General features: G+C 42.0%; 1 protein-coding gene across 1 annotated transcript in view; it reads left to right on the top strand.

The window, feature by feature from the left end:
- The window catches only part of BCKDHB (branched chain keto acid dehydrogenase E1 subunit beta), a 140,525-nt gene that overhangs the window by 39,417 nt on the left and 78,498 nt on the right, over nucleotides 1-22,610 (top strand). Inside the window, exon 8 of the mRNA XM_038761083.1 lies at nucleotides 954-1,064. Within this exon, the coding sequence (XP_038617011.1) occupies nucleotides 954-1,064 (111 nt within the window). The remainder of the gene's footprint in view (nucleotides 1-953; nucleotides 1,065-22,610) is intronic.

Genomic DNA, 22,610 nt, shown 5'->3' on the forward strand with positions numbered 1-22,610 from the left:
GTGAGTGGATTATTTTAGGTCTTGGGGGTTATAAGAACCTATTTCTCCTCTCCTACACACTTGCCACAAGGCCGCACTGCTTTTTGTGAGGCAGGCGATCATTTCCAGACGTGTGCATGTTGGGTTGGGTTGTACTCAGACCCTCCGATGCTCAGCGATGGTAGAAACAGAAGGGAAATTAATTACACCCACCAAGAGGTTTTGTGCAGCCCACTGGAGCAGTGTTGCCTAATGGATAGAGCCCGGGTCTCATAGTCAGAAGGACGTGGGTTCTAATCTCGGCTCTTTCACCTATCTGCTCTGTCACCTTGGGCAAGTCACTTGCCTTCTTTGTGCCTCAGTTACCTCATCTGTACAACGCGGTTTAAGACTGTGAGCCCCAAGTGGGACAGGGACTATGTCCAACCCGATTTCTTGTATCCACCTCAGTGAGTACAGTGTTTGGCCCGTAGTAAGCGCTTTACAAATGCTATTATTATTGTTACTGCTTTTATTGTAACTCCAAGGCACAGTCAGAGAACCAAGGTTACAGATCAGGAACTGACTTGGTTTACTTCTCACTAGTTCATTGATTTCTATAAAATGGTAACAGTATAAGCGAGCATAACCGATAGACGGCAGAAGCGGTATGAAGCAGGCAGGCAGCTGCTCTGCACACAGTAAGCGCTCAATAAATGTGATTGAATGAAAGCATTCATTCATTCAATCATATTTATTGAGCGCTTACTATGTGTAGAACACTATACTAAGCGCTTGGGAAGTTCAAGTTGGCAACATATAGAGACGGTCCCTACCCAACAACGGGCTCACAGTCTAGAAGGGGGAGACAGACAACAAAACAAAACATATCAACAAAATAAAATAAATAGAATAGTAAATACATACAAGAGAATAGGCAAGGGGAAGTGAACTTGGGTCATTTCAGGGAACTCACAAACTCGGTCTCATTATAGGTTCATGTAATCAAGGAAGTGGCAGCAATGGCTCAAGAAAAACTGGGAGTATCCTGTGAGGTCATCGACCTGAAGACAATTTTACCTTGGGATGTGGAGACAGTGTGTAAGGTAGGGATGTGATGTCTCCGTTGTGAAAATCCACAATAGCAGACATATTATTGCTGTCGGCTTTCTGGAAGTTGTCACTGAGCTCATGTGGGCAGGGAATGTCATTGTTTATTGTTGTACTGTACTTTCCTAAGCACTTAATACAGTGCTGTACACACAGTAAGCACTCAGTAAGTACAGTGGAGTGAATGAATGAATGAAATGGTGGATGTGATTTTTTTTTTTTATGGTATTGGTTAAATGCTTGCTATGTGCCAGGCAATGTATGAAGCACTGGGGTAAATACAAGCTAATCAGGTTGGACACAGTCCATGTCCCACATAATAATATAAAAATAATAATAATAAAGATGGCATTTATTAAGTGCTTACTATATGCAAAGCACTGCTCTAAGCGCTGGAGAGGTTACAAGGTGATCAGGTTGTCCCACAGGGGGCTCACAGTCTTAATCCCCATTTTACAGATGAGGTAAGTGAGGCACAGAGAAGTTGTGACTTGGCCAAAGTCACACAGCTGACAAGTGGAGGAGCCGGAATTTGAACCCATGACCTCTGACTCCCAAGCCCGTGCTCTTTCCACTATTCCACGCTGCTTCTCATGGAGCTCACAGTCTTAATCCCCATTTTACAGATGAGGGAACTGAGGCCTAGAGAAGTGAAGTGACTGGCTCAAGGTCACACAGCAGACAAGCGGCAGAGCTGGGATTAGAATCCAGGTCCTTCTGATTTACAGGCCGATGCCCTACCCACTAGGCCATGCTACTTTTGGTGCTTTGGCGGCATTGACAGCTTTGACAAGATTTTTCTGAAGTTTGCGATGTTAAAATGCCTTGCTACTGCTTGGTTACCCCAGTCTAATAGATAGTTTTTGCCGGCGGTGTCGGGTGATTTAGAAAAGGATTCAGACTCATTATGATTTTGTTCGAGCTAATGCTTTTGGCTAACCCACTTGACAGTTTCTAAATACTAGACATGGGTAACAGAATACCTCTGGAAAAATCAAAGCCCTCAGGTTTGCAACTTCCTAGTAGAGAGCAATTTTTTCAGATTGCTGGGTTTAAACTAATATGGAAATTACAATGCACTCGGTTTGCTGAGAACAGTCTCAAATCAATTCAGACCCTGGGTTTCCGTGCGAACAGATGAAAGCTACAATTTACAGTCAGATGCAACCTCTCCTGATATCAATCAATCACATTTATTTAGAAAGCACTCTACTAAGCACTTGGGAGAGTACAGTACAACAGAGCTATAAGAATATGCTATAATATAAAAGAGTCATCTTTCTGTCACATTTGCTAGGCACTTACTATGTTTCAAGCTGGGTAGATGCAAGGTAATCAAGTTGGACTCAGTCTATTCGGGCCTCACAGTTTTAATCCCTGTTTTACAGATGAAGTAATTGAGGCACTGAGAAGTGACATGACTTGCCCAAGGTCACCAAGCAGACAGGGGGAAGAGTCAGGATTAGAATCCAGGTCCTCCTGATTCTCTACCCACAAAGCCACTCTGCTTCTTGACATCATCTTTTGATGCGTAGTAAGCTCTTAACAAATACCAAAGAGAAGCAGCATGGCCTAATGTATAGAGAACAGGTCTGAAGTCAAGTGTGCCTGGGTTCTAATCCCACTCTGCCACTGGTCTGCTGTGTGACCTTGGGCAAGTCACTTAACTTCACTCTGCTACCTCACCTGTAAAATGAGCATTAAGACTGTGAGCCCCGTGGGTTTGGGGACTGTGTCCGACCCAATTTTCTTGTATCCACCACCCCAGAGCCTAGTATAGTGCCTGGCACAAAGTAAGCACTTAACAAATGCTACAATTATCATTAAAAAGAATCTGAGATTGTATTGTGTCTCTGTGCCACTGTACACCAGAGACTTGTGTCCTCAACAAGTGATGGACTTGTTGGTGATGGACGAGGGGGACCCCCTCATCCCCCTCTCCATCCCCCCCATCTTACCTCCTTCCCTTCCCCACAGCACCTGTGTATATGTTTGTACATATTTATTACTCTATTTATTTTACTTGTACATATCTATTCATTTTATTTTGTTAATGTGTTTGGTTTTGTTCTCTGTCTCCCCCTTCCAGACTGTGAGCCCACTGTTGGGTAGGGACTGTCTCTATATGTTGCCAAATTGTACTTTCCAAGCACGTAGTACAGTGCTCGGCACACAGTAAGTGCTCAATAAATACGATTGAATGAATTATGGGGTGTCTAGGAGGTCTAGTTGCTTTTCAGTTGTAGAATCATATTTATTGAGCGCTTACTGTGTGCAGAGCACTGTTTAAGTGCTTGGAAAGTACAATTCAGCAAATGAGAGAGACAATCCCTGCCCACACCGGGCTTACAGTCCAGAAGTCGGTAGACATGTTCCCTCCCCACCGTGTGATGAAGAACAGGGAGCCTTAGCATTGGTTCATTCAGGCATCCATTTTGAAAACAATCAATCAATCAATTGTATTTATTGAACGCTTACTGTGTGCAGAGCACTGTACTAAGCACTTGGGAAGTACAAGTTGGCAACATATAGAGACAGTCCCTACCCAACAGTGGGCTCACAGTCTGAAAGGGGGAGACAGAGAACAAAACCAAACATACTAACAAAATAAAATAAATAGAAGAGATATGTACAAGTAAAATAAATAAATAGAGTAATAAATATGTATAAAACAAGCCACCCAATCGATTGATCATTCATTAGTATTTGTCAAGCACTTACTCTGTGCAGAGCACTGCTTTACGCAGTTGTGGGAGCACAGTAGAGTTGATAGACATGATTCCTGCCCTCAAGGAGATAATGGTGTAGCCCGGGAAGACAGACACTTAATTACAGGTACATCTATGAGACCTACCTAGTTGGAATTCAGGCCCTTCAGTAGATACGCAGTGAATCCAGATTAAGGTACATCATCGTTGTCAGCTCTTATTTTGGTTTTGTTTGGGTGAATTATCTGTGTAATTTCTTCCAATACCAGACCTTCAGTTTTTTTTTTCTGTAGACAAGCCATATCTATTGTCTGTTAAAACACCCGATACCAATGCTCAGGCTTTTGGAAAACCTAATCAAAGAAAGCCTATTAGTGATAAAAAAAACCCCACCCAAAAACATTTCTTCAACACCAGAATTAAAGTCCCGTATGTGGCGTAATTCATCTAGGGCAGCTGCTGGATAAGTTCGCTCCAATTGCAGTGTGAGGTTTCCAAAGGATGGAGAAATCAGATGCTGCAAAGTTAAATATTTGAGACAAGTTGGCGAGCTTTGGAAAAATGGTTGCAAGTTGGAAAAATGGGGATAAGAGAGAGGGGAAAATACCAGATGAAGGAAAAAAAAAAAACAAAGGGAGGGAGGGCATCCTCAAGTCTAAATCAGAGCATTTTTATAAAATGGAAATAAAAACTGACGGACACTGTCGATTTTGAAGAGGAGTCACCAAAGCGTTAACTTTCCTCAGAGTTAGGGGAAAGGAGCTGCAGTGTTGTTTTGGTTAAAACTGTCCAGGAAGGGGAATAAATAAGAGCACCAAGCATAGGGAAAAGTGAAGAAGGTACCAGTTTCTGTCAGCATGAACGGAAGGTTTTCAACAGAATTCTCAAGTGTCTTGACAGGCTGCTGCTTCTTCCCACGGGATTTTCAGAAGAAGTAGCTTTTTGAACTTCTGTCACTGTCTTTATTTATCATCTTAATAATGCCTGTTTTTTTTAAAGTATCTAACTCCATTTCTGTAGTATATAGATACACATCCATAGCAATTTTCCCCAAGAATAATTTAGAGAGTTTATTGCAAAGCTTAATTAAAACATGGCCATTGAAAGCTTTTCAGTTTGCATATAAACTCTGTTCTTCGTTCTTGCTTAGCAAAGGGCCTTTCTGAGACAGTGCGGAAGTTATTATTTTCACACTTGTCAGGAGGCTGCTAAGTTCATTTTTATTCCTGGATCAATTTAACAATATTAAAGTCAAAAAGTCTCATTTTTTGAAATCTTCTGAGCAAAAAATAGACCCTATTTTGTTCTCTCTTACAAATCAGTTACGAGTGAGTTTTGGGGGGTTTTCTTGACTGCTGGTTAATGAAGTTAATTGATTCACACACACCCCTCACCCACCTCCTTATTGGACCAGGTCTGGCAGTGAATTTATAAAAGGAGAAATAAAGATCTGTTTGGTTTTCTCTTTGTTATTTTTCTTGCTGCTTCTTGGCTGATTTCTGTGTCCCATCAACCTATTTAAAGCACTCCACTGCTGTAGAGGTATATTCCGGTGATATTCCAATTGAATTGACCCCTTTCTGATATTTTTAATAGCAGGCTTTTAAGGTCCCGTTGGTGGGAAAGGCTGTCAAGAAAGAGCAAAAACTAATATTTTCCAATGCTATGAGAAGTTGATCTGTATGTTTCAGTTCATGACCGGTTATGTTGTCATTGAGAAATGACTGATCATTGTCTGATGAATTTAATTGTTGATTCAGATGATATTTAATATGCACGTTTGTGGTTCCCCAGCAAACTAATGTAGTTTGCTTATCTCTTTGGGAGAGCTAACCCTTCTAAGTTGATGCTGTTAGAATCAGTGGAAAGAATAAAGCAGACTCCTTTGCTTCAGTATGTTTTCTATTTGAAACCACATTATGTCTCTCACACATGTTCATTCCATTCGGACCTAAATACTATTCCTTCTTTAAGTATTCAACTCAGGCTGAAGAAAGTATGTACCTGAAAGAAATATTACTGGCCTGTCATTTGAACTGTAGTTTTGTTAAATATAGCAAGTAATGACGATGAAACTCTAGGAAGAGAAAGTGACCCACTTAATGCAATTTGAATGAAAAGACTAATCCATAAAGGGCTGAATTCTCACATGCATGTTGTCTTGAATTTGCTCATATGTGTGCTGTTGTGAACATACAGAATCTACAAAAATATATGACAAGCAACATGCATTGGTAGAGATAGGCTCTGGTGAGATGTATGATTTTTTCCTAAAGGGACATAATTTAAACACTTCAAATAATTCTTATTTAATATGTCCTTTTAGTTTTCTTGGGAAGGAAGTACATTAGTAATAACAGAGAACCAACCCTACAGCTTTTCTGAGGGCTCTTTGAACCATTTTCACTAAGTGACTTTTAAGAAGCTCAACATTAGATGAAATAGCTTTCACACTGAGTTATTCTGGGCGTGTTTGTCCAAAACAGTTGTTGAAGTGGTTGGCACATTGTAAGGCACTTAATAAAAGTTGTGTTGTTGATGGTTATGATGATGATGGTGGCGTTGAAAATGCCAGCAAAAAAGGCATTGGAAAAAGCTGATGGGGAGAGATATTTTTCTCTCTGAAGTTCCCTAGTTATAAGGTAGTGGGGAAATCTGTATCAGCAAACTGTAGCAAAATGTGTTCCCCTTATCCTTCTCCTAGCACCCCATGTCCCTTACCAGGGCTTTTCCCTCGGCCACCACCTAAGTGTTCATATATATATCTTTTATTTTCCACTCTCCCTTGGCCATTCTCCACCTAGTGATCTTTCTCCCAAAACAGTCCCTCTTAGTACCATGTAGGTAAGCGATTTCTGACCACTTTGATTCGCTAGCTCCAAGAGAAATAACCATCACCATCCTCAAAGACATTTGTTAACCATCTGTTCTTTCCTGGCCAGTGACCATTAGAGGTGGGCAAAGAGAATTGAATTCAGCCTCTATCCTTCTAGATTTATAATCGTCCAACCCTGAGGTGTTACTTTCGCATGCTGAAGCTATTTAGAGAAGGGTTTAACAATATTATTTGCTGTTAAGCAGTTCAAATAAGGTGAATTTGATTGTTGTAAATTCATCATTTTTTTGAAAGAGTTTAGGGTCAGAAAGTCTTGGAGGCAGAGAAAGTGATGTATAATTTATATAAATTTAAAATATTTGAGAATAAGGTGGCCAGGAAATGTGTACATGTGTGATATTAATTGCATTTATTGAGTGCCTACAGTGTGCAATGCATTTTTCTAAGCATTAGGGAGAATATGATAGTGTAGGAGACACCTCCTTACCCTTAAGAATATATTATTAATACTTCTATCATAATTATTTATTATTAATACAAATAATGCAAATATGCAACATGAGTGGAGATTTCTTCACTCTTACCTCTGGACTATAAACTCCTTGTGGGCAGGGAATGTATCTACCTACTCTGTTATATTGTATTCTCCGAAGTGCTTAGTACAGGGCTCTGCACCCAGTAAGCGCCTCCAAAATACGATTGATTAATTGACTCCCCTCTCCATTTTTCTCTCCCTTCAAATATTTAATATATTTTTCATTAGTCAGTTTTGCCTGGGGAGGAGAAACAAGAATAAATGCAAGGAAGTAATCCAAATAGATTTATTGGTTGCTCACTACAATATTGTTAATTTACAATTTCACTGAAGTAAAAATGAGAGCGAGAAGAACTTTCTTTAGTGGTTTGCTGGGACTTAATGCTATGTCCTGGAAAAATGTAGGTAGTTAAGGTATGAATTCCCATCTGTGTGCTCGGAAAATTATTCCTCACATCTCCTGGAGGAGTTTCTGCCACCAGACAATCTAATATTTATATGAATCAGACCAGCAATGCTGAAGTTTCTTTATTGTTCTGAAATTTTTTCTAAATGTGCAGACATCGATTACTTTTGAGAAAGATGATGGTTTTTACCTCCATGTAACTTATGATGTACAGAATCATAAGCTCCAGACACTTCAATTGTATGGATTGCTTCAATATCGAAATGCAGTATTTCGCTTCAAATTGAACTATTTCCCCGGGGATTTTGATTCCTGTCATAAAGAAAGTCTAAACTATGTCATTTAAAAAGATGGTACTAATAATAAGTACTATAACCACTAGAGGCCTCTCTTAAACCGAATAGTTTTCTGCTATTTGTATTTGCATTTGCTGAGGAATTACCCTTTGAATCATCAATCAATCAATCAATCAATCGTATTTATTGAGCGCTTACTATGTGCAGAGCACTGTACTAAGCGCTTGGGAAGTACAAATTGGCATCACATAGAGACAGTCCCTACCCAACAGTGGGCTCACAGTCTAAAAGGGGGAGACAGAGAACAGAACCAAACATACCAACAAAATAAAATAAGTAGGATAGAAATGTACAAGTAAAATAAATAAATAAATAAATAAATAGAGTAATAAATATGTACAACCATATATACATATATACAGGTGCTGTGGGGAAGGGAAGGAGGTAAGACGGGGGGATGGAGAGGGGGACGAGGGGAGAGGAAAGAAGGGGCTCAGTCTGGGAAGGCCTCCTGGAGGAGGTGAGCTCTCAGCAGGGCCTTGAAGGGAGGAAGAGAGCTAGCTTGGCGGATGGGCAGAGGGAGGGCATTCCAGGCCCGGGGGATGACGTGGGCCGGGGGTCGATGGCGGGACAGGCGAGAGCGAGGTACAGTGAGGAGATTAGTGGTGGAGGAGCGGAGGGTGCGGGCTGGGCAGTAGAAGGAGAGAAGGGAGGTGAGGTAGGAGGGGGCGAGGTGATGGACAGCCTTGAAGCCCAGGGTGAGGAGTTTCTGCTTGATGCGCAGATTGATCGGTAGCCATTGGAGGTTTTTGAGGAGGGGAGTAATATGTCCAGAGCGTTTCTGGGACAAAGATAATCCGGGCCGCAGCATGAAGTATGGATTGAAGTGGAGAGAGACACGAGGATGGGAGATCAGAGAGAAGGCTAGTGCAGTAGTCCAGACGGGATAGGATGAGAGCTTGAATTAGCAGGGTAGCGGTATGGATGGAGAGGAAAGGGCGGATCTTGGCAATGTTGCGGAGCTGAGACCGGCAGGTTTTGGTGACGGCTTAAATCATAATTTAAGTTGGTTTAAAACCTTGGTTCGGAAGAAATAATGCCGCTTACCTCAGCACTGGTAGGACTGAGGCTATCCTGCAGTTTAAATTTATTGACTTAATTTGTATCGTTTTAGAATGTGGTAAATTATAGTACCTGTTGGACTTAAAGCCGTGTATTAGGGCTCTTGTTTTTTTTATGATTCTTTTATTTAAAACATATAATAGAAGAATGCTAGCCCCAGGAAAATTACATAAAAGAAAATGTTTTTAGTTTTGACATTATTTCTGTTTTAGCGTGATGGACTGTAGCACAGAAAATTGTTCCTTTCATTTCTGGCCCAGAGTAGAATATAAAGTAAAAATGTTTAAATTATGAGAGTGAAATCTCTCTTCTTTTGAGGATTAAACTAAATTCTATATTTTTACCCAGGACCAGGGAGCATACAAAGGCATGAATGGAATGAAGTTTAGATGGAATTTTAATTAATTGAAATTATTTTCTAAGGACAAGTATTTTGACTTTGAAGAGAAAGCATGGAAATGAAGAGAACAGAGGACTTCATCCTCTCTCTCCCTCTCTTTCCTCTTTTTCTTTCTCCCTCCCTCTCTCTTTCTCTCCCACTCTTCCTCACTCTCTCCCTCTCCGTCTGTCCCAGTCCCTCTCTCCCCTCCTCATTTGACCATTTACAATAATTGGTTCACACTTGAGACCCTCAAGGTGGTCCATTAGAGTCGCCCCATCTTGTGAACATCCTTAGGAAATGGGAAGTTAAAAGTCGATTTTTCTGGTTTCAGAATTGGAGAAACTGAGACTGGGCCTGCTTGTTCATATCATAAAGCAAGAAAGAGCTCAGCTTTTTTTTAATGGTATTTGTTAAGCCCTTATTATGCATCAGGCACTGTATTAAGTGCTGGAGTAGACACAAGCTAATCAGATTGGACACAGCCCATGCCCCACATGGGATTCTCCATCTTAATCCCCGTTTTACCGATGGGGTAACTGAGGCCCAGGTAAGTGAAGTCTTGCCCAAGGTCACCCAGTAGGCAAGTGGCAGAGTCAGGATTAGCACCCAGATCTTTCTGACTCCCAAGCTCTTGCTCTATCCACTAGGCCTCACTGCTGTCTGTGTTGTCAATCTTGTTCTTTTTCCAGTCAACCAGTAGCCAAGTAGCTTTGAGATCTCTTTGCTGAGAATGCATGTTATTTCCCCAGGGTTCCTCTCCCCACTCTGTGAGCCAGGGTGTTTACCACGTGGGTACACACTGCCGGTTGGGATGCGTACCCTGTGTGCCAAGAAAACCCTGATCCCTCCACCTCCCACCCGAGGACACACTTTTCTGTCCTGTTCAATATTTCCACCTGCCATAGTCCAATGATGATCTCTTCATTCACTCATTCAGTTGTACAGAAGCAGCGTGGCTTAGTGGTTAGAGCACAGGCCTGGGAACCAGAACACAATGAGTCCTAATCCCGCCTCCACCACTTGGCTGTGTGACCTTGGGCAGGTCACTTCTCAGTGCCTCAGTTGCCTCATCCATAAAATGGGGATTGAGAGTGTGAGCCCCACATGGGGCAAAGGACTGTGTCCAATCTAATTGGCTTGTACCACCCCAGTTCTTAGTACAGTGCCTTGCACATAGTAGGCACTTAACAAATACCATAATTATTATTATTTTGAGCACCTACTGTGTGCAGAGCACTATACTAAGCACTTGGGAGAGTACAATACAACAATAAACTGACACATTCCCATCTCTTCTGAGATGTTAGTACAGTGCTCTGCACAGAGTAGGCACTCAATAAATACGATTGAATGAATGAATGTTCCCACTCAAATCAAGGCCTGCAAATTGGTCACTCAAACCTATATATTGAACCCTGATTGTGTGCAAAGCGTTGTTCTAAGTGCTTGGGAGATTACAATATAACAGTGTTGGTAGGCATGTTCCCTGCCCACCAGGAGTTTACGGTCTAGAGGACTGCACCTACTGCTTCTAGTTGAGATTAACAATCCATCAACCAATCAGTGGTATTTATTGAACACTTACTATCTGCAGATAATTGTACTAGGCGCTTGGGAGAGTGCAATACAAGAGAATTAGCAGCAGAAGAAGCACCACTGCTGGGCTAATATGGCTCCTAGTGGGAAAACTGGTCAGTTGAACGGTGAAAGGTTTGAAATGTCCATCTTAGAGGTCACTCAGACATATGAGTTTTCAGAACCAACAACTACCCTACATTTTGAGAGCCCGATATGTCATCTTCTCTGTCCTAAGTTTTCAGAATTCTTTAGGGCATTAGGTTTGAGTTTTTAGGTTTGTGTTCAGCTTTCGGTAGACAGTTTTCTGGACGTGCTTAGTACAGTGCTCTGCCCACGGTAAGCGCTCAATAAATACGATTGAATGAATGATTCAACCGTAAACATGTTTTCTATTTTATTTACGAACTTTTACCAGGTTTTCAATATTCCTCATCCGCCGTAGTAGAAAACATTCATCTGAAGTATTTTACATTGTTTCTGTGGTTCTCTTTTTATTCTTCTTGTCGTCGATTTTGCCCACAAGTGACCCACTTCGGCGTTCTCAGATTTTGCAAAGTGAAATGGTTTGCCTCATTTCTGGAAATGTGTTTTCTGCATGTGCTGACACATGCCTAACAGTTTTAAAGCATTCTTAAATATTATGTGCACCTTGTAAATAACGTCATTTCGTGAAAATTTGGCCATTTCAAAAAGCCATCGAGTCATGGTTTCCTTCAGAGTCCAGAAATAAAGGAACTTTTTCATGGTATTTGTTAAGTGTTTACTATGTGTCAACCACTCTTTTAAGTGCCGGGTAAATATAAGTAGGTACAAGATACAATCCCTGTCCTACAAGGGGCTCATGACCATGTGAGCAGGGAGGGGAACAGATATCGAATCCCTATTTTGCAGTTGAGGAAACTGAGGAACAGAGAAGTTGAGTGACTTGCCCAAGGTCACACAGCAGGCAAGTGCCAGAGCCAGGATGAGAACCCAGGTCTCCCAGCGCTTAGTACGGTTCCTGGCACATAGTAAGCGCTTAACAAATGCCATCATTATTATTCTGGTTCCCAGGCCCTTACTTTATCCACTTGGCCACGCTGTCTCCCTTTGGATAGTTTTCTCTTCTGAATTGGATTTGGTGAGCTCCTAGCCACATACGAATGGTCTGAATTTCTCTAAATCATTCCTTTTGATTTGAATTCAGACAAGATGACACAATTTATTGAGGAAAAGCAACACCAACATGATATGTTAACCTACTCTAAAAAGGAGACTATTCCCAGATAAGTGTGTGGAATCCAATCCCTCCCATTGTCTAAGGTTATTCCCTGGAGTAAATTAGGCTGTCCGGTACGAGAACTCAGGGTTTCAACTCACTTTGGGATCAATTCCCTGCCGGAATAAAGCTGAACCATCAGGTACCGGAAGAAATGAAATCGCCGTGCCCTCATTTAGTTAGAAATTTTAGTGTCATTGCAAAAATCTCCCAAGGAAAATTCCTTATTTCTTTGCTTCTAGCCTGCTCTCCTGCTGCTATTTCATGTAACGACTTAAGTTTCCCAGTAAATTGGCACTCTTACAAAATAATTTAACTGGACAATCTGTACTGTTATGGACAAGGTTATCTCACCTCTTTTAAGAAGTCTAATAATTTTGTGATAAAAGTCTTGCTGCTGCCTGTTTCTTGGCCCGTTAAGGCTGACAAGACATTTGGAAATGCACTTCGGGAAGAAACATCTTGTTCATTTTTAATTCACTAAAATTTAAACCTAAAATCCAGATTTCAGCATTTGAGATTTGTCAGTTATATTATCACTCCCAACTACTTTACAGCCGGTCCTCAATTGAAGATGTGTAGCATCATGAGGAATGACACAGATGTTTCTCAGTGTACACCTTGCTTTTCAGCCTTAGGGCACCTAGGTGCTTTCCAAGACTAGACTGCTTCATGACATACTAGGGGCAACAGCAAAGTTGTATGGGATGGAGGTGTCTGAGTTGTGGGAAAAGCCATAATGTGGGGTGGCGGGGGGAGAAAAATGTTTAAAGACAGTGTAGGGAATCATCATTTAATTTTCTGCCAGTAGGACATTTGGTAAGTGTAACAAACATCTTTCTCGGTAACACTTACTTATGAGAAGACTCATCAGGTTAGACGGAAGTTGCTTTGAATAAACCTTCCTGAAACTTAAAGGATTTCAGCTTTGTCGGTGTAACTTTATCCTGATAACAAAGTGAAATGAGCTTCAGCTATTTTTGGAGATTCTTAGTCAATCTAAATGTTAATTAACAGGTCGGTATCATTTAGGAAGCATATATATCCACATTGACTCAATTGTGAATTCTGGTTAAGCTGTAATTATCTTTCCTTTTGACACTGCTGTTTTTACAAATGATAGGAATGAATATGTTCCCCTTTCTAAAAAAGAGTGGTCTACCACAGTGCCTCTAGACTCTTAGCCTGTTGTGAGCAGGGGACGTATCTACTGACTCTCTCAAGTGCTTAGTACAGTGCTCTGAATTTAGTAAGCGCTCAATAAATGCCATTGACCAATTAGGGGAAGTTTGGGTAGGGAGTCGGAAAGAGGGCAAAATAGGCTAAATTGGCCCATCTCTTTGCCCAGTACTCTAGACTGTAAGCTCATCGTGGGCAGGTCTTTACCTGAGTACATTTACTCTTTACAAGAGTGTCTTCCAACTCTTGTATTGTACTTTCCCAAGTGCTTAATACAGTGCTGTGTACACAGTAAGCACCCAATAATGCCACTGATGGATTGATTGATTGATTGTTGGAGCCACAGGCCAAAGCCACAGTGTTTAGGATGGGACCTCTCCCCAGTGGAGTCCTCCAGGGGTAGGGGATTAGGGTGTCTAGGACCTGGGTTACCCCACTTTTAGTTCCAGATTCAACAAGAGGGGATCGAGTGGTGTGATTGGAGAGTGTGGAGAATAGACATAATGAAGTGGTTATTGGCGAAAATATTTTGGGCAGGAAGGATGAGCTTTGAGGTGTGTGTGTGTGTGTACACGAGTAAGCAAGCGGGCTTGGCTGAGAGTCAAACCCTTCACAGGTCACCTCAGGTCCCTTGAAACTCCCAGAGACAATGTTTGTCTTTGAGCCATTAGCTTATTCTAGAGTCCAGGAGGGGCTCACTCATAAATCAAATTTTGTTGAAGGCTCCCAATGCTGTTACACAAATAGCTTTGTTAAAAGTTCCCCCTCACAACCATGCACAAATAGCTTTGTTAAAAGTTCCCCCTCACAACCATTATGCCTAAATTGTTCCCTTTGGGTTATTATCTTCTAAATAGAGAAAATAATTTCTATGTTTAAAAAAAAAAACAGAAAAGGATGACTTGAGCATTTCTGTGGTTTCCACTTCTATTGTGGATGCTTCAAACAAAACAGAGAACCTGTAATGCCTTTTAAGAGCCTATGGAAAGAATTAGCTGATTTCCCACCAAAAGGCCAGGCTTGTGGAAGCTGACAGAATTCATTACATTGTTATGATCTGGGGCTGTAGGAACTAATGATAGCTTGGAAAACCCGAAGGTGCATGGCAGCAGAACTAAAGGCAACACAACAGACCAAACGAGCTAAAGAAAAGTTCGAGCTCTTCCTCTGTCATTGACTCTTTTTGGAGACTGGAGCGGTTTTCTTTCAAACCATACAGTGATGGACATTTGCAAAAGAAAAGAACTCCTGGCTTTCTAAGCCCTGTGTCCTAGCTCCCATGGAGTAGGACTAGTCTCATCAGGAAAAGGATTGGGTTACAGTGCAAATTAAAGATACCAGAAAAAGAAACAGGTCCCTCTTGGGAATCACAGAATCGCCGGGATGGGGCTGAGTTGATCCTCAAGTGTATCCACTGCCCACGGGTTATCTCTAACCCAGCCATTTTCTACCGAAAGGAGCCGGCAATAAAGGAAACCAACAAATTAGGAAAATGGGAAGTCAGCCAGAGGAATGGAGAGGAGGGCTGAGGCAGGAAACCGAAGGGAAGACTGCCCATCTTTTCTCCTTTAGTCACACGGCTCATCAGCACTCTCCCCTCAGGCGCGTTTCTTTAGATTCAGAAAGTATTTCTCCCTTACCGTGGTGGTGGAACGGTCCAGGGAGAAGATTACACGATACCCTTCTGGGTAAGTAAAGGAACCCTTCCCCAGAACTGGCAGGGACAAAGGATAGGAAGGGAAGAGATTTCTGTCCAGCACTTAGGATCCCAGTGCAGCCTCAGGGCCATCTCAACGTTTTTGAGAGCTCAAGCCATCAGTCAGCGGTGTTTATTGATCACTTTATTGACCGCATGTTTTGTTTTGTTGTCTGTCTCCCCCTTCTAGACTGTGAGCCTGTTGTTGGGTAGGGACCATCTCTATATGTTGCCAACTTGGACTTCCCAAGCGCTTAGTACAGTGCTCAGCACACAGTAAGTGCTCAATAAATCTGACTGAATGAATGAATCACTTACCCTGTGCTCCGTACTGTACTAAGTGCTTGGGAGAGTACAATTCAGCAGAATTAGCAGACATGTTCCTGCCCATAATGGGCTTGCAGTCGAGTGTCGAGAATTATGTTCTCAAGCCAGAGTTCTTTTTGCCGCCAAACCTCAAATGCCGACATGGAAGTCAGAGACGATAGACTCCTCTCCAAATGATTTTTCCCATATCCTTGTTTCATTTACTGGAAAGAGCATATGAACCTGGGAGTCAGGGGACTTGGGTTCTTATCCCAGCTCTGCCACTTGTGTGAAGCAGCATGGCTCAGTGGAAAGAGCCCGGGTTCTGGGGTCAGAGGTCATGGGTTCAAATCCGGCTCCGTCAGCTGTGTGACTTTGGGCAAGTCATTTCACTTCTCTGTGCCTCAGTGATCTCATCTGTAAAATGGGGATGAAGACTGTGAGCCCCCTGTGGGACAACCTGATCACCTCGTAACCTCCCCAATGCTTAGAACAGTGCTTTGCACATAGTAAGTGCTTAATAAATACCATCATTATTATTATTATTATTGTATGCTTCTGTTATACTTTCCCAAATGTTTAGGACAGTGTATGGTACCTAAGGAGGGCTCAATAAATACTTTTACTGTTACCTCTCCTCCACCTCCTCTTTGAGGAGCTGACTGACAGAAATTATGTACCAGTAGCAGAGCAGAAAGAACATAGTGCAAATATCAGGATGAAAAATCAGCATAAATAATTGGACATTCAACAGATTACACTTATATAGTTATGTAGGCTGAGAATGGATATTAAGGTGTTCAAAAAGATCTAGAGCAGGCTTAAGTGCCCACCAGACCACGGTATCGCAAAATATAAAGTGGCTGGGAAATATTTAGCCGGATGGCCGGTGGAAACTAATTCTTCATTTGCACTGGTGAGGGGTTGCATTGGAAAGAAACTCCAGGGCATGAATACAAGGTTTGTTTTGAGTGTGGACTGGGAAGGAAGGGAAATAGAATTGATTCCCATGGGGAAAGGGCTAGTGTATTTTGGAAGCCACGTGGAAGGTAGCCAGGCTTTTGCAAGTCATGGCTTTTAAGGCCCTTTCTTTTCTCTAGTTCCATTTTCTTTCATCCGACTGCTAGGGAAGTGAGGAAAAACGTGAAAAACCCAAAAGTGTTTTTCACATTGCCGGATCTCTACATCAGAGTAGAGGATGGAGTTTACGTCGTGGCCTTTGGCCCCTCCATTGCTATGGACTTGCAACTGTTACTTTTAAAGCCGTTAACGGTATTAAAACTTGTCTTCAGTTGTTAGACTTGATTAATTTAATTGAATTTGCTCCTACCACAAGTCTGTTTTGCATAAGGTGTCTGCATGCTTCAGTTCATGAAGCAGCTCTATTTTCTTTTAAGAGAATTATTTCAGCCTTGGGCACGGTTAGCTCCTGTTTACAGTTTCTCCTTTCGCCTTTGAAAAATGCCAGAGAGACCAGTTCCAAGTAATCAAAAGAGAAAGTAGCCTCAGTGATAATGCCAAGGTTATAGGCTTAATAGTTGGGGAGGATGGTGATAATGGCAATTGCTATGGTGGGGAAGTTAAGTGGAGGAAAGGATTTTGGAGGAAAGATAAGAGAAACAGCGTGGCCTGGAGAAGCAGCATCACGCAGTGAGTAGAGCACAGGCCTGGGAGACAGGAGGATCTGAGTTCCAATCTCTGCTCTGCCACTTGTCTGTTGTGGGAATTTGGGCAAGTCCCTTAACTTCTTTATGCCTCACTTACCTCATCTGTAAAATGGGGATTAAGACTGTGAGCCCCATGTGGGACATAGGCCGTGTCCAACGTAATCATCTTCTATCCACCCCAGCGTTCAGAACAGGGCCTGGCACATAGTAAATGTGTACCAAATACCATAAAAAACTAGTCATATCTCTCTTTTCAGATGTCATTTCCAGAATGCATTTTTCAAGCATCAACCTTGAGTGTATTAACCACACCTTCATGTTTCCGCCCATAATCTGGAATTGACATATATTTTCCACTGTGTGCCTCATATGCCAATAGTCCAAGAATTATAATTTCATGCTTATGATAAATAGAAATTACATGTCTTAGAAATTTAGCAGGTCCTCCTGGGGTGATTCATGACCCTGGTGAATGGAATTCTTTTGTATTGAGTTTTGCTGAGTTATTTCAGAAGGTGCTGGTTGCTTGGAGACAGAAGGGGAAGGCTCCTGGGAGGGAAAGGGGTAAGTAGTGGGAAAATGGAGGAAGGAAGGGGATGAATATTTTCTTCGACATCTTGGAAATGGATATTTTGGGGTGCAAAAGAAGAATGGTTACCATTGACTCAAGTAATAGGGACAATTATTAGCATATTTTGTCTTTTGAAGGCAGAAGAAATCATGGGATTTATAAGAACCTTTTTATTTGATTGGTCTAATAGTTAAAAGCTGGTAACAAGAAAGAATGCACATTTTTAGAGTGAAGCAGTTCTATTTACGGCAATTTGTCTGCAGTCCCGTAATCATCATCATCATCATCATCATGGCATTTGTTATGCACTTACTATGTGAAAAGCACCGTTCTAAGCACCGGGGAGGATACAAGGTGATCAGATTGTCCCACGTGGGGCTCACAGTCTTCATCCCCATTTTGCAGATGAGGTAACTGAGGCCCAGAGAAGTGAAGTGACTTGCTCAAAGTCACACAGCTGACAAGTGGCGAAGCCGGGATTTGAACCCATGACCTCTGACTCCTAAGCCTGGGCTCTTTCCACTGAGCCAAGCTGCTTCTCATTAATGATGGTATTTGGTAAGTGCTTACTATGTGCAAAGCACTGTTCTAGGCGCTTGGATAGATACAAGGTTAGCAGGTTGTCCCCCGTGGGGCTCACAGTCTTAATCGCCTTTTTACAAATGAGGTAACTGAGGCCCAGAGAAGCGAAGTGACTAGTCCAAGGTCACCAAGCAGACAAGAGGCAGAGGCGGAATTACAGCCCAGGTCCTTCCGACTTATCTACTAGGCCATGTTGCTTCTCGTCTACGAATGGTGGGCCTAGTAAAGAAGATGATTCGGGGAAGGCAGGTGAAAACACTGTGCTAGCAATTGTGGTTGTAAAATGGTACTTGTTGATTGCCCACTGGGTGTAATGTATTGCACCAAATGCTTGGTTAAGTTCAACATATTCTTGTCCACAGGTCCCTGACCACAGAGAGCTTACATTCCATTAGGGAGGAAAAAGATATATATATATATGTATATATGTACTAAATTAGTATACATAAGTGATGTGTTAACTGATCATAAAAATTAACATTGCACATCTTTGCCAAGTTGCACAGTTGATTTCTTAAATGCCTGAAAACACATCAGGCTGTTTTTAAAATAAAGATCAACGTGGTTTTTTTAATCATTCCAGGATGTGTTTGATGAGAGATGACATGAATAGTTCATTGAAAACATATAGAAGATGCCCCTTTTAATAAAACTTCTCTGCCCTCTCGCTTTACTCCGCTTTTATGTGGAATGATTTTAAATTGGTTGCCCTGCATTTGCGCAACACTTTTCTTAAAAGTGTCCTTTGAACAGAGGAATTTACTGGACCAAATACTCTAATAACTAAAGTCACGAACAGACCTCTCCAACTTAATCAGTTTAATTGAGAAAGGTATTGATCATGTGATGATTTATTTCTTCTGGGTTTTTTTTCACACACTCACCCTCTTGCATTTTCTCACGATTTAGAAATCCAGATGAGGAAACTGAGGTGCAGAGAAGTCACCCAGCAGACAAGTGGCAGATCGGGAATTAGAACCCAGGTCCTCTGATTACCAGGCCTGCGCTCTCTAAAAATTCCAACTGTATTCATGTCAAGAAGCACTGGCTTTCTTTGAGCACAATTTAAGTCCAAAAAGACCAATATCCCTTTATTTGAATTCCATTTGTGAAAAGAATCCCACACTGGTACAGTAATAGATTACCAAAGGAAATTTCACATCTTTTATTAATATTCATTCATTCATTCAATCGTATTTATTGAGTGCTTACTGTGTGCAGAGCACTGTACTAAGCGCTTGGAAGGTACAATTTGGCAACAGGTAGAGACAATCCCTCCCCAACAACGGGCTCACAGTCTAGAATGGGGAGCCAAACAAAACAAGTAGACAGGCGTCAATAGCATCAAAATTAATAGAGCAGATTAAGCTTTTTTTTCTAGCTAATCTGCAGATGTTGGCGTGACTTTATGATTCCCAGAGCTGGAAGAAGCTTTCCGTGGCTTAGGCCTTTCTAATAACAAACAATAGGCCGGCCTTTCCAAGATGTCACTCATTGTTGCTATGTTAAAATAATAGATACTGCACCCAGATAATGATTTATATCCTGAACTTGCCGGATAGTGTTTTGTAATCTTCCTAAAGGGCCAAGCATGAACTGACTAAAGGGAAAACATTTGCGACCAGATCTGTCAGGTGACAGAAATAGTCCTTGGCTAGAGATGGGGACTGGGAGAGATGCGATGTGGGGGAGAGGGAGGAGGGAGGGGTTCTTTCCCTGTTTTGCACGTGAGGGATTGGGGGATGGAAGAATCCGTGGCAGCAACATTTCTACCTAAGCATTAGCGCGTTAGGAAAGTCACAGGTGTTGGGAGTCTAGACGTCCTGCCTACTTAATAACAGGTCCTGCCTATTTAACAACAGAAGCGTGGCCTAGTGGAAAGAACACAAGCCCGGGAGTCAGAAGGACCTGGGTTCTAGTCCCTGCACCACCACTTGTCCTCTGTGTGACCCTGGGCAAGTCATTTCACTTCTCCGGGCCTCAGGTACAGCACCTGTAAAATGGGGATTACGACTGTGACTGTGTCCACTCTGGACTGCGTCCAGTCTGATTAGCTTGTAGTGGTAGAGAAGCAGAGTGGCTCAGTGGAAGGAGCCCGGGCTTTGGAGTCAGAGTCATGGGTTCTAATCCTGGCTCCGCCAATTGTCAGCTGTGTGACTTTGGGCAAGTAGCTTCACTTCTCTGGGCCTCAGTTACCTCATCTGTAAAATGGGGATTAAGTCTGTGAGCCCCCGGTGGGACAACCTTATCACATCGTAACCTTGTAACCTGTTTGCTTTGCACATAGTAAGCGCTTAATAAATTCCATCATTATTATTATTACCCTTGCGCTTGGTCTAGTGCCTGGGACATAATAAGTGCTTAAGAAATGCCATTTTTTAATTTAAAAAAAGCCTGAAAACTGTTTCTCTAGTGATAATTACACTGACTTTTCTCATTTTTAGCATTGCTCTTTTTTTCTTCCACTATTTTGTTGTTTTCATCATTTCGATCATCCTTTGTGTGTCACCAAGCCCCACGCTTCTAGACTGTAAACCCCCGTGGTCCCAGTTCCCTGTCTATATGTCTTATTTTCATCTTTTTTTTAATGGTATTTGTTATGCCCTTACTGCGTGCCAGGCACTCTGCTATGCTGTGGAGTAGATACAAGCTAATGAGGTTGGACACAGTCCATGTCCCACATGGGGCTGAGTCTTCATCCCCATTTTACAGATGAGGTAACTGAGGCCCAGAGAAGTGAGGTGACTTGCCCAAGGTCTCTCAGCAGACAAATGGTGGAGCTGGGATTAGAACCCTGATCCTTCTGACCCCTAAACCCATTCTCTATCCACTTGTTCTCTTCCTAAGCACTTAGTAATGCCTTGCACACTGAAGGCATACAGTTAAATTCAGTTGAACGGTTCTATGTCAGAAAGATATTTTAAATTTGGGGTAGTGTTAACCTTTTCAGGCTCTTCAGTCAATCAGTAGTATTAATTCAGGACTTGCTGTGTGCAGAGCATTGTACTAAGTGCTTGGGAGAGTGCAAGAGTGTTAGTAAACGTGATCCCTGCCCTCAGGGGGTTTTCAATCTAGCGGGATAGAAGATACTAAAGTACAGTAGTGGTAGCAGCAAATTAATAAAGTGTAAGGATGTCCTAAAGGCCCTTTGAGGTTAATTGCCTCTTTTGGTGCTTAGCTTCTCAAAGAGAAGTCTTATTTTATGAGTTAGTCTGGTATGGAGAACGGCTCAGTTAATACCCAAGGAGTAAGTTATTTATCTTTTAATTCATAGCCCAGCGGACACCTATTATGAGTTATTTAAAATTTCCCCAAATGGAAGAAAATGATCATTACGAACCTGAAAAAATACCTGATGGACTTAATTATAACGTGGTTAATTCATCATTAAAAAAATGTGTGCTTCTTTTTCCCGGAAGAGCAAGGAAGTTGGGGAAACGAATTTGAGTAAATAGTGAAGGTGGTTCGTGCATTTTGTTAAGACTACTACTGTCTGTGGTTGTAGAAGTGAAAATTCTTAATGTGGGCGACTTTGGGAGGTACGGCAGAATAATAAGGTAATGGGAGAGATTAGAGTGTCCACGCTTTCTTGGGTGGAAGTAAGGGGAAAATGTTACATTGTTAGGTGGCAATTCAGAATGCGAAAATTGTTGAGTGGGAAGATGTGAGAAAGTGCAGCATTTAAATGTTCTGACCTGGCTAGCCATTCTTGCGCTGGAACAGAAGGAGATGGAGATATTATTTGAAGCGGTGGTGTCTGAATATTTTATGCTGCAGCCTGAAAGGGGCTGTTGTCTTACATGCACCAAACATTTCCCTTTATAATTTCAAATGACATTCTCAATGAATTACAGTTGCCTCCTTTCTTTTTTGTTAAGAGGGATGTGCAGAGAGGAGGGGACAGTTTTCTCCTATATTGTGGTCTCGGAGAATATGATCATTAGAAATAAATGTTAGATTCCTTTCACTACAGATTTTCTCCCCCGCTCTCTCCTCTCCACCGATTTTTCCCTTCACTGATAACCTCACCACCCTCAGCCTTCTCACAAGTCTGCAACCTAAGCATCTTCCTTGATCATCTCTCTCTTTCAATCTCTTTTGAGAAATCACGTGGCCTAGGGAAAAAGAACCCAGGCCTGGAAATCAGAGGACCTGGGTTCTAATCCCGGCTCCACCGCTTGTCTGGTGGGTGACCTTGGGCAACTCACTTCACTATTCTGTGCCTCAGTTACCTCATCTGTAAAATGGGGATTAAGACTGTGAGCCCGTTGTTGGGTAGGGATTGTCTCTGTTGCCGAATTGTACTTTCTAAGTGCTTAGTAAAGTGCTCTGCACACAGTAAGCGCTCAATAAATCCAATTGAATGAATGAATGAATGAGCCCCATGTGGGACGTCGACTGTGTCCAACCTGATTAGCTT

This window comes from Tachyglossus aculeatus, chromosome 19 (genome assembly GCF_015852505.1).
Source record: "Tachyglossus aculeatus isolate mTacAcu1 chromosome 19, mTacAcu1.pri, whole genome shotgun sequence".
Classification (NCBI taxonomy): domain Eukaryota; kingdom Metazoa; phylum Chordata; class Mammalia; order Monotremata; family Tachyglossidae; genus Tachyglossus; species Tachyglossus aculeatus.